At 37.5% G+C, this 14041-nt stretch overlaps 2 protein-coding genes across 2 annotated transcripts in view; both read left to right on the forward strand.

The window, feature by feature from the left end:
* The window catches only part of LOC110446628 (muscarinic acetylcholine receptor M4-like), a 162270-nt gene that overhangs the window by 74533 nt on the left and 73696 nt on the right, over positions 1 to 14041 (forward strand). The window lies entirely within an intron of this gene.
* On the forward strand, positions 410 to 2281 carry LOC110446637. Its single transcript, XM_021491890.1, has one exon. The coding sequence runs from the start codon at positions 410 to 412 to the stop codon at positions 2279 to 2281; it is 1872 nt and encodes a 623-aa protein (XP_021347565.1).

The following is a 14041-nucleotide window of genomic DNA, read 5'->3' on the forward strand; positions in this document are numbered from 1 at the left end:
TCCATAAGTCAATGGCAGAACAGTCAAACTCAACGTAATAGCAACGGTATTTCTGCATGGGGTTTGTCCATTCTTTAATCTTTGAAACAGCTATGAACTGCATGGACTCCGATGATGTTTTATTCTTAATGTTCGTCGAGCCGAAGGAGACTGTTCTACTTTACTATGAGACTTAGTGTCCCTCAATTGAAGGCAGTACTAATTTCAGTATATAACATGACTTTATGTAATTAATTGGGGTCCGACCTGTCAGTTGACAGATTAGAGGGTTTATTTATAGCTTCATGTTGATTCACATGGAATATACAAATGTGTTTGTAAATCTAATTAGCATATACTGAACCAAAGCTATCACTATCATCGTGAATGTTAGCCTAAAAATGCTATATTCCAGCTCGACAGTATACACATGCTCGACAGTATACACAAGCTCGACAGTATACCCAAGCTCGACAGTACACACAAGCTCGACAGTATACACAAGCTCGACAGTACACACAAGCTCGACAGTATACACAAGCTCGACAGTATACACAAGCTCGACAGTATAGACAAGCTCGACAGTATACACAAGCTCGACAATATACACAAGCTCGACGGTATACACAAGCTCGACAGTATACACAAGTTCGACAGAATACACAAGCTCGACAGTATACACAAGCTCGACAATATACACACGCTCGACAGTATACACAAGCTCGACAATATACAAAAGCTCGACAGTATACACAAGCTCGACAAAATACACAAGCTCGACAGTATACACAAGCTCGACGATATACACAAGCTCGACAGTATACACAAGCTCGGCAATATACACAAGCTCGACAGCATACACAGGCTCGACAGTATACACAAGCTCGACAATATACACGAGCTCGACAGTATACACAAGCTCGACAATATACGCAAGCTCGACAGTATACACAAGCTCGACAATATCCACAAGCTCGACAGTATACACAAGCTGGACAGTACACACAAGCTCGACAATATACACAAGCTCGACAGTATACTCAAGCTCGTCAATATAAACAAGCTCGACAGTATACACAAGCTCGACATTATACACAAGCTCGACAATATACACAAGCTCGACAAAATACACAAGCTCGACAATATACACAAGCTCGACGGTATACCCAAGCTCGACAGTATACACAAGTTCGACAGAATACACAAGCGCGACAGTATACACAAGCTCGACAATATACACAAGATCGACAGTATACACAAGCTCGACAATATACACACGCTCGACAGTATACACAAGCTCGACAATATACACAAGATCGACAGTATACACAAGCTCGACAATATACACACGCTCGACAGTATACACAAGCTCGACAATATACAAAAGCTCGACAGTATACACAAGCTCGACAAAATACACAAGCTCGACAGTATACACAAGCCCGACAATATACACAAGCGCGACAGTATACACAAGCTCGACAGTATACACAATCTCGACAATATACACAAGCTCGACAGTATACACCAGCTCGACAATATACACAAGCTCGACAGTATACGCAAGCTCGACAATATCCACAAGCTCGACAGTATACACAAGCTCGACAATAAACACAAGCTTGACAATATACACAAGCTCGACAGTATACACAAGCTAGACAATATACTCAAGCTCGACAGTATACACAAGCTCGACAGTATACAGAAGCTCGACAATATACACAAGCTCGACAGTATACCCAAGCTCGCCAATATACACAAGCTCGACAGTATACACAAGCTGGACAGGATACACAAGCTCGACAATATACACAAGCTCGACGGTATACACAAGCTCGACAGTATACACAAGCTCGATAATATACACAAGCTCGACAATATACACAAGCTCGAAAGTATACACAAGCTCGACAATATACACAAGCTCGATAGTATACACAAGCTCGACAATATACACAAGCTCCACAATATACACAAGCTCGACAGTATACACAAGCTCGATAATATACACAAGCTCGACAATATACACAAGCTCGAAAGTATACACAAGCTCGACAATATACACAAGCTCGACACCATACACAAGCTCGACAATATACACAAGCTCGACGGTATACCCAAGCTCGACAGTATACACAAGTTCGACAGAATACACAAGCTCGACAATATACACAAGCTCGACGGTATACCCAAGCTCGACAGTATACACAAGTTCGACAGAATACACAAGCTCGACAATATACACAAGCTCGACAATATACACAAGCTCGATAGTATACACAAGCTCGACCACGAGTGATTATGTTTGTCTTACTCGAGTTACATGTACTATTTCTTCTAATCAGCAAGCAACGTTATTTTTTATTTTTTCTGTTTAATGAAAATTCGCCATGGAAAACTAGATAAGTATGATGAATAACTTTTACGAATTGTAAACTCCTTTTTGCAGCAGGTTTGTGTGAAGTGATCTAGTGATTGACAGTGTAACGACGAGCCATGCTGCGTTTCAGGTGATACGTTTGTTAATTGAAATGCAAAAAATAAGATGTTTACAACTCTCTTCTCTATTTGTTCATAATACTTTAAATATTTTGGTACTATCTTAATCAATTCTGAGTTTTTGGACAGCTTGTCACGTGTAAACTGGAAGCAACTTATTTGGTACTACATTGCGGATGTATTTCCGTAATGGCGAAACACTGAGTAAATAGGCACAAAACTTCAAAACACAACGTTACACAGTGCAGAATTTTAAACAATCATAATGACAGAAAATGTTGATAAACTTGTTGAGAAACGTTTAAACATGTTTGACCATCGCCTGTGATGTTTAAGTTGATAAACAGGGACCATCGTGGAGTAAACCAAGTTATACGATGTTTGTGAGCTTGATACCGAACTTCCCAACGGTCGAATAAAACCTACGTCAGATGAGTGTATACCATGACAACACAGAGAACTAACCGAATACAAACGGAACAGATACGTCGAGGTCTATGTTGCGATTGATGACCCCACGGTAACCGGTTTAATGATTACAGAACTCGATCCCAAACTACAGCGTACTACATTGTATAATGTATATTGAGTAGTAAGGATATAGATATATATAGTCTATAGTCGAGGTCAGTAGAGATACACTTCAATTACTTACGAAATTATACATTCCACTTTTAACAACAAAGAGATGTGAAATTCAAAACGTTTCTAACAATTTTCAAAGCTGCCCGTATATAATAAAAACATCGCTTTGCCATTCCATAAATAAAGAGTGATTATTCATACAATACTTCTGTCGGTTAATAGCCGTATAGAGTATCCGAGTTAGCCTTCCACGGAACAATAACTTCACTGCCTATCAATGACAGTACAAGCCGTTAATTTTCTACACATCAATTCAGCAGTAGCCCAGCTGTCAAGGTCATAATTTGAATGTCTGACGTAATATGCGTAATAAGCGCGTGAACAGGGGACCAACTAACCTGTGACTTTGGTATTTTTTTTGAACACGACATTGCTTCAATGCACAGGCCTTTGTCCCCGTTTGACATGCAACTAAAGTTGTTAAAAGTAACTTAATACCAGTTATGGCAAAACGTAAAAAGCTCGACATTTTAATGTGAAATCGATGTGCCTGAATCCTTACGAGAAGTTAATGATATGTAGATGAATAAAATATGTAGGTTTGAGAGGTTTGTGGCCCGTTATACACCTGTTCTTATCATAGATTATATTCGATAGAACTCCTAAATCTCATGCACATGTAGCGTGTGTATATCAAAACCTAATCTGCACCGTCAATCACCTGATTTTAGGAACGGATTGTATAATGTCCTCATTAAATTTTCAATAGGTAAATAAATTTGAGAACATTTCAAATTCCATTTTCAGTTCTAATTATTGTGAAGATATCACTGAATAAGTTTTACCATGATGTATCATTCTCAAATGAAAAGCGAGATACATCCGGGTTCTGAGCTAAGGAAGAGATCAGAAAATAATTTTACTTATAGTGGAATCAATACATAATTATTCATCGAAAGTCAAATCATGATTCAAATATATTCAGGTCAAATGTTACTAAATCTCAACGGGATAAGTTAATCGCTAAGCTGTACTGGCCGAGCTTTGTCGGTTGGATATAGCAAAATTCATGGAAGCAAGAAAGGTCTTGATTGATTGGCTCGAGCAAGGTTCATTCATATCTGAATGAAATTCATTGATTGGTTAGAACATTGGTTATACAAATCAGAAGAATCGTCATTGATTGGCTAGGCCATTCAATTTAGAATGGATTATTTGATCGGCTAGAACAAGGTTCACATAGATCAGAATGGAATTCATTGATTGGCTAGAGCAGAGGTCATACCGATTAGAAAGGTACATTCAAAGAACTCGCATATCAGAATGACATTCGTTGATTGGCTAAAGCAAGAGTTACACATATTTTAATAGCATTACATGATTGTCTATAGAAATGGACAAACAGAACCAATATGTAGTGAGGTTCGAATGCTTGAAGTGATCCTTCAGAAGGCAAAGGCTTCATCTTCTTGTAAGGAGACATGTCTATGCTTTCGAGACTAATCAGAACAGCACTGTCCGGTTTTACGTCTTATATTACGGGCTGTATAGTTACAAACAGAACCAATATGTCTCCGAACTGAATATTTAATTTCTAAGATACTGAATACGGCAAACAAAAATGCTATTGTAATCCAATACAGGTATGTTTTTGTGTAAACAATAAAAAAACGTGATTATAATTAAGCTTGGAGACCGAGTTGCAATAACCGAACACCTTTGGGAACATGTTTTATTCACAAATATATTTTATACCATCATAAATGTCAAGGATGTGTATTGCATTCTTTATATCAATATCAACAACGACAGAGAAAGTTCAATTTCATCTTTCGGTTGGTTCCGGACCCTTTATAAAGGTTTATAAACCTTCGCTGTTTTCTCTTATCAAAAGATTAAAACTGACATTTCGTATTTTTCTAGCATAGCAAAAGTTATTAAGCATAGCCTTCCGTTTATACCACATTCTTGATGTGAAACGTGTAAAAGATATACAAACAAAAAGGATTTGAACTTAATTTTCCTACGTGCCGTAAATAATTCGATAATGTTCATAATGTAACACATGTACCACATCATACTTCGTAAGTGACTTATAAAGCCGTTTAGCAAACCAAGTGACGTTATAGATCTTTATCAATTAAAATGAAAGGATGTTTATTGTGTGACACTGTCGAAAAGATAGTCGCCATTTGTTGGATTCAGCTCTCGTGACATCTCGTGAATTCGGTTATGCATGGTTATAACGTTAAGATTACATCAACACTGCGCCAAGTGAAAAAGTATCAGTCGGGAAAAGGCTTCGCACGCTAATACTTGACATAAATATATGTCATTGGAATTTTAAATCTTTTCATATCAATATTAAGAAATGATGACTTCAATTTTAAAAGCTTTTCCGAGAGATTGCAGCACGATAACTTTACAGAAGTTTGCAATTTGCGTAATAGCCATTTGGCGGAAAGAATGTTGTTTTCTTTAAGGTAACAATTTCTGTTAGGCAGCAAGCTTTAATTTGAAGTCATGCGGGATTTGCGTCAATGTTTGAATACAGGTCACTGTCTGATTGGTCTGCGATGGCAGATTCCAACCGGTTGACAATAAAATGTAATAGGGTTTGATTGGTTTTCTTTCATTTCAATTTTCAAAATATTTATATTCTTTATAAAGGTCATATAGCGGAAAAGTACACATAATTCCTTGTGCATGTTTAGGTATGCAAATTGACCCTCTAAAGACTTTAAATAATAACACAAATCTGAAGATAAATTTAAACTAAATTATTAGTGCAAAAAGTGGGTTAACGATTGGTTAAGCTCAGAACGCTATCACAGCTAACGTTCCTTGTAATCTGTATCCTTGACCAGACATGTAATTGACCGCTACGCTCCAAGACATGACACTTGTATTCAAACTGGCGCAAACGTTTTTGAAAGGTTAATCATAGCGCCATTGTTGTTGTGGCCTCGGGCGGTTTAGACCAGAAGATGGGTAGAACTGTAATGGAAACGAAGAACGCAAATAATGGGTAACTGTCTGTTCCTCAGCTGTCGGCCAGATTTCACAAAAGCAACACTATAATGCAGGTCTGATGTTACTACAAGTATCCTGAATTAATCAATAATGGAAACGTGCTCCGAAAACGTTCTTTCAAAGTCTGAGACATTTTTTCCTCTAAGGGTGTAGAATGATAAGTTAATATCGAAAAAGATTTCGCAAGAATTATTTGGCATGAAAAAAAAATGAAATAAAAGAGAAAAAAGGTTACCTTCCTTTCCAGTCAGTTTTGAATACTGTGCAGTTAAATCAGATATATCGCTACATAGAAACGTTTTTAGAAAGTCATCTTCATCGTGGTTTAGGCATGAAGTAAACCCATGTTTTTCGAATTCCAATTATATAAATGAATTATAGATGTATATCGTCCGTACTTTACTCGAAAGAAATACGTTCATTGACATCGTGCACATATGAAAACACTGATACTGTCACATAATGGAGATAAGCGAAATTGAGTGCAAATCCTCAAGAAAAAATGCAACATGCAGTGACGTCAAAGGTCGTGAACGTGTTGTACTTCTACATGTGCGTCCCATATGATTATGGATCAAAATCTGACTTTTTGATTCTATAGAAACATGGACTGGTGATGACAGGCGAGGGTCAGTTTGAGATTGTAAAAATTGCGCGTCAATGATTTATGATAATAAACAGCAATAAATTACAAACATGGGTACGTTAGCCCTTGTTACATGTACTTTGAATTAAAAGCAAGAATGACACCGAGTTTTAACATGTTTTCTTAAATAAGGAATAAATTACTGTAAATTCGCGTTTCCTGTTAAAGTGAAAATAACAAAATGTTTGCTTCAAAAGACCATTCCTTGTTATCTTTAACCAGAAAAGAAAAACAGCCAGAAGGAACAACCCTTGTTTCGTTGTTTCTATATTAATATTCATGGTATGTTTGAATCCACGAATTCATATCCTCAAGAGCGAACCCTTCTCTCCACAGTACATACACCATAAGTATGCATAAGTAAACACCATTTGCGCACAAGAAAAGGTAAGCAGAACGATTTCAACTTTCCGATCATGAAGTTGCTCTTTCTTGATAGCAACACCCTGCTTCCCCTACATACGGTGTTTTCATGTTGCAGTTTATTCGATTCTCGGGAGCTCGGTCAAAATTCTACAATTCCGTGATAGATATCGACTGTTGACGGAACAAAATACAACAAAAAGGGTTTCCAAAGACTCAGTTTGATGAAGACTATTAATAGGTTTAATGGTCGCCTCCAGGTTCTCGCAGAGAAATATGCTATTTCTTTGTGTGATATGAAGGTCGATGTGTTTAATTATGCTCATGAAATTGCTTCGTGGTTTTATTGTCACGACACGGAAGACCTTATCCTATTTTCCTTTCACGGTTTTCACGTTCCTCCGTGTTCCTGTAAATATTTTCCCCTAGTTTTTGATTTCAAGTTATAAAGCTGTTGACACTGCGGTATTTTCTTGCTGTTTTCCGAAGGCTAGTAGACTAATACTGAAACAAATAACATATTAAGCGACACATTTTCACAGCCATGAATATCCGCGCGTCATATAGCATATTGAGAATACGAGAAACATGATACAAGTGCACTCCCGACTAGACTTTCCAACATCAACTTCATTCTATTTCTGTTGCTACTAGTATAATATATCGTGTCTGCTTGCGTCTGCAGCAGTCCGACTCTTAATTGTGCTATTTGGTGTTGATTGTTTATGCTTTACGCCCTACTACCAGCTATGGTTATTTAAGGACGTGGTAGAATTTGGTAATGGAGGAAAGTCGGAGTTCCCCTTAGAAAAACCACCGACCTGCGGCCAGTACCTGGCGATTACCTTACGTAGTCCTTGAACCCGTGACCAAGTGGTGGAGGGCTAGTGATCAGAAGAAACTCGTCCCCAGTGGATACTTTTTGTGTGCAGATTCAAGGCATTTCGTGAAAATGCGTGTTCCTCAATGGTGTTTTGCAGTCATACTTTCCAACAAAATCACTCAGGTCACAGTCTGGCGCCTTACCGACTGTTACGAAAATATGCATCGTCCCTTACGGAAAAGGACGTTATTAGCCGCCTCCCAACCTCCCTCCCGATATGTGAATCGTGAGCTGTTTTTAAGAAATCCATCTTTTAAAACTGCTTTTAAGCTTGATACTCCCAAATGAACCATTGCTGTTTTAATATGTATAGTTGTAATGGGCATGAGTATTTTGGCATACAATTTATCTTAAAAAATGGTTTAACTGTTTTGGGAAATTTATACAGCACTATACAAATTTCGTAAGAAAATCCACATTTTGGAGGATAACAACTTTAATGTTACAGTGAGTCCATTATCATTATTTCTAGAAATGAAGCTTTGTGTTTCAAATGCCTACTAAATTCACTTATTTGACCTTTTTGGATAAAAAAGAGGTAGTGCAATTTTTAGAGAATCAATACAAAATCAAAAGCTGGGATTTTAAACTATTGATACGATATTAAAAGCTCACAAAAACTTTATATGTATTTCTTTCCTGACACACGAATGTGCAAAGTAAGTACTATTTTTGCATTTAATTTTCGCAAACATTTTTTACAGTTTTAGCAGAAACATGAACTACATAATTTGCTATATAATGCAGATTTCATTTCAAGACATGAGCATGTTCAAAAAGATAATAAGGATAAATGCTTGACCTTTTGACAGATCATGAGAAGTGTTTCATCCCGTACTTAGAGACGCAGACACCCAGGCATGTTCTATCATCGGACACGGCGATTTAAACTTATCGACAACCAACGAACCTTACATTTCACATTTTCATATCAAATTGATTGAAAAATTTAAGTTATCCGTTTCCTTCTATCATTGTATTATTCCAGCTCATTGCAGCATTTCTCTTGTATGTGTTAAAAGCGCGTCAACCCGGAGATTAAGAAGACGGCATTGTTAAGAGTACATTAATTTAAATTCGTTTATTGCACGTTGCTACGTGTTACGATCCTAAAAATGGGGACAGCGATCCTACAGTTGTGTTCGGGCCAATAATTGGTGATGCTAAGTGCACAGTAGCTAACGATAGCTCTGCAGTTAATTGTTAAAATGTATTTTGATATCAACTAACCGTTCCCGACCCTTTATCTTCTCAAATCCACAAAACTGTCGGGTATTTTAGAGGCTTTAGATGAAAAACTGTATTTTGTTTTTTGGTAAACAGTCGTGCACTTTTGCGTGTTGTTGTTTTGATGGCCTTTGGTTCGATTGCCGGTATCGATTCACGGCAACTCATCGCGAGCGTCGGAAGTTGCAAAGGCACAATTTATCTTTAAGCTGGTATTGTAAACAAATACAGATGTGCAATATCTTAATAAGTGCTATATCAGTTTGCGAAATGCAAATGAAACAATAGATAACTAAAAAGAGATTTTTTTTGCATAGGTGCCAAGCTTATTTAAAAACAAGGATAAAATCGTGCAGAATGTGTGGAACGTCACTTAAAACAATAAGTGAAACAATTGCTGTCAATTAGTTTAAATAAGAGGAGCTGTTAACTCCGGAGTGTATACTGCTGAGGTGCTAGTGAAACAGTAGGCCCTGTCAATACTGTTGACTACAGCTATTCTTCATGCCGAACCCTTCCATTTTAAGCATTCTCATTTATCTATATTTACATTCAACACAAAAAAATCGGTAACATATGAAGGTTGCAAGCGGAGTTGGAATGTAGTTATATGGAGAAATAAACTACTTTGTTGCATGTTGTTTAAATAGTTCATGTATGGCAATGTAAAAACATAACTATGTACATACATGTGTGTTTATGTTCTGGGTAACGATTTGTAGTAAGCATGATTGAACTACTGACAGTCGGCATTCCGATATGTACGTATGCAGTGGTTGTATGCATATTCCCTATAGATCATTGCAGCTACACCACTGAGACTCGAACCATACCAATCATATGACCTTTTCAACCCTATATTCCTCGTTTCACACTTCTTGTCGCCAAAACCTTTTTTCCATATCTCTTGTTTATATCTTTTACATGTACTTCTATGTTGACCTTTTCCCACCTGCACGCTCGTAAACTCTGCTGCAACACCTTCCGATCATCACCTTTCCACCTAGTCTCTCGTTCATTGTGTTTCATCACTTTCTCACCTGTCCCTTCATACATCCTACTTCAGCACCTTCCTACCTGGCATTTCACAAACCCATTCACACCTTCCTACCACACTTACACAAACTCAACTCTTTCATTCTGCTTCCCCCTCTTTCTACTACAATTCCTTCACCCAACATACATTGTACTCTGTATTCCCTTTACTTTTCTTTCGTCGTTCTATTTTTCACAAACTTTCTATCCTTCTTATCCGCCGCTTTGCCACTTTCTCTTCCCTCCTTCCTTACCATCTGCCTTCTCCTTTCGATCTCCTCCTCCTTCCTTTCCTCGCAGCGTCTCGGCTAGCCTATAATTCTCTGTCCGTCACGCTGCTGCTACCCCTCAATAACCCTTATTTACCGCCTCGCTTGTAATTTTCTGCCAATTCCTTCCTTTCCCCTTTCCTCTTCGCTGTATCGCCTGCAATTCGCTGTCCGTTCCTCTCCCCCTCCTTCCGACTTGCTCATAATTCTCTGTCTGTCCCAGGTGGGTTAAGAGTTCACACTAGCTAATGACCACTTACTGTTCTCGGCAATTGCTGATAAACAATGGTAGCAACACTGTTCATAGCGGATAATGTTGTCTTGGAATTCTACACGAGGAATGGTAATTTCCGGGTTTCGCCCTCACGATGTGTGTGATAGATGGAGGTGAGGAAATATATAGTTTTAAATTCTTCTGATGTTCAAGAAAGGGTAGGCTGTCCTTTCTTTTGATCACCTTATGATTTTCTGAAAGTGATTTTAACGATTTTGTTCCTACGCAACGCCAAACAGAATAAACGATTATTTTTTAATTACCGATCTCTTCTCGTCACAAATTTAAGCTACAAGATCTCTCTCAAAATACAAGGATTTCTGGTATTTGATCCTGACGAAATTTGACACTGTTAGAAGTCACCTAGCAGAGTAAACAAATACATAAATATGTATTTGTGCTTTCTTTATTCACATTAAAACTACTGCCCGTATCACTAGCCTTCATCCCGTTGTATCAATATAGAAACAACGTCAAATCAATGTCATTGTGTTGAGTGATGCGTTTATATGTACACTGGTATGTTGTATATAGATACATGTATATATAGAAACAAAAAGTGTGCACTTCCGTGCATAAACGACTTCCCGGATTTATGCAAAGTGCACATAGCTTTCTCGATATAAACCGCATAACTCCATAAATGATCCCGGTTATCACTTAATTAAGCTGACGACATCTGGTTAAGGTACTCCTGTTTAAAACTACCTCATTTAAATAAGAATTATTCAGCCGGAAAACTTCCAAAATGCAAACGAGGAAGGGAGGGAACAACTGAAAACACTTTGGTGTAAATGTTTGAAAATAATTTAATGAGAGTTGAACATTCGCTAATTGAGCGATCTATGAAGAAGCGGTCTCTGAGAGGTTTAGCCTCATGTATGTTCCTTTCTTTATTTAGACAACAATGCCAATGCGGTGTCTAGTTAAGGACGGTAAGAGTACGCCGCAACAATACACAACAGCTGGTGTACACGGCACACTGATTAAATACTGCCATTGGAGACACCTGGTGAGCAATTTTACTGATCATTTAAACTCGGCGGATAAGCACAATTAGATTATAATGCACTGTTTAAAATAATTCTATTTTGTGATATTGTTAATGGTTAAAACATGTATAAAAAAATTAATGCGTCAATAATAATTTTAAGTTCAGGAAAATTGGTTTCTTGTACAAATTTAGACTGGAAGGAAATAATTATTGTTCTATGGTACTGAATAATGAAGATAACATAGAATTTTGTACTACAATTGTAAAAATGTCCGGAGAGCTCTATATCAGTTACAATACACACTGTTTACAAGGACGTCAAGAACCGCGCACTCATAATGATAGTAGTACTTCCTTCTTACACTCCTCTGTTTGTGTCCTGTTTTAATTGTATGATATCTGTCCGTGTGGTTTCGATCACTAAGAGAAACTAATACATACTCGGTATAGCTAGTACATTTGTGTTTTGATTGTCCAATCACCCATTGTGTCCCAATAAAGACACTGACAATATCGTGATTATTTAGGCCGTTTACAAGTTGCCATAATGTCGATATCCCTGAAGGAGATTTTTATGATTATAGAATTTCAAACTAAAACCTTCATTAAAAAAAAACACTGATGAAAAGATTCGTTATTTTGAATTTAAAAAAATAAATCATTTTGAGAATTAAACGGTATGTAATATTTTGTTAACGAAGCTTTTTGTCTAATCAAATTTTCGTAATTTCACAAAGTTGATGGTTTAAAGGGGAATTGCTTTGTATGCAGTCATATATATTTACAATGATGTAAACCCCAACACCTACACCCACATTTTTCCTAAAAAAGGATGGATCATATGACTGTGCACCCCCCCCCCCCCCCCCCCCCCCCCCCCNTCATTGTCTGTGATTATATCATTTCTGTATTTTTTCCTATTTTTACTCTTGTTATAAGTGTTTTTTTTTAAAATTACCTCAAGAGGTCAACATACTCCTGACTATAGACTACTATATATTTACGACTTGCTCAAGCCCATAGATAAGAATATACTTATATAGACCAACCAGTGTAGGAGTGCAAGGGCAATTAAGTTACTGGAAGCTGGTCATATTTGCATACTGAAAAGATGTCCTTAATCTATGTGTTAGAAACCGTTACGAAGGAAAGTGAACGCTTCATTATGAGAAATCAAATGAAACTAAATTTTTAGTTATTCAACGTAAAATTTCATTTTTGGTTAGACATTTCAGCCTTGGAGTATATAATGACATTGCATTAGTGTGATTGACGCATCTGGACATTTTAGCAATTCTACCCCTCCATGTACCATAACGAGTGTTGACGTTTGGAATGCAGTTGTCTTCTACTATATGTATCTAAACCATGAGGATTAATGGGTACATTTAAGTTAATCGATGGGAACGAGATTTGTAGCACACTTCAAGGCGCACAGATATATCTGATTCATTTCACACGTAAAAAATGGGGAAAATTCCGAATAGAACATTATGGTGTTTTGATTGATTGGTGCATGGTTAGTCTAATCTACTAGAGCAAGTGTAGATTCAACGAAAAATTCCGAGAACGTCTCTCTCTTAGTTTACCCGTTCGCCGTAAACACCGGCTGTTAGTCAGTTATCGGCGTGATGACAGGCGTGCAGGTTGGACGTAGATGATTGGGTGGCCTTGCATAGCTGAATCAAAGGAAAGCATGTCTGGTAAATGTATTCCCCCGTCTTTTACATTCCCTTCAAGTCTGGTGAGTTTAATACGTCCAGAAATATTTAATTAAATGCCTCATTTCACCTGTTTCATATAAATAAATAATGATTTTTTCTTGACAGGGAAGCTCGAATCCGTCACTTCTTTTTTAAGTGCTGGGCATATTTACTCCCTGTATAACGTAATAGCTGCAGTGTTTTATGCCTGTAAGAATGTTTGAATCTTTGACCAGTGTTTGTATATTTGGGCTGTTATATTCGCATTAGTGGTAAGGCATGTTTCTCAAGTTCTAAAGTACCAGGGACTCAATAATCAGTCATGACCAATTTCTCACGTGATAAACAGGCACATTTTGCTCCTCATCAATCTCAATTTGATTATCTCCCTTGGCGTAAACCTTTCTGTTGCAAAGGTCAGTATTGCACTTCACGAGAATTTCAATTTTCCACGTGATAGGGGCAGGAAGAACCTGATATTCTGACGTGCAATTTAGGCGAGCATTAATCACTTCTCTGACGGTGCTATAGAGATATTGTGCGGTTGT

Source organism: Mizuhopecten yessoensis, unplaced genomic scaffold (genome assembly GCF_002113885.1).
Source record: "Mizuhopecten yessoensis strain PY_sf001 unplaced genomic scaffold, ASM211388v2 scaffold2891, whole genome shotgun sequence".
Taxonomy (NCBI): Eukaryota; Metazoa; Mollusca; class Bivalvia; order Pectinida; family Pectinidae; genus Mizuhopecten; species Mizuhopecten yessoensis.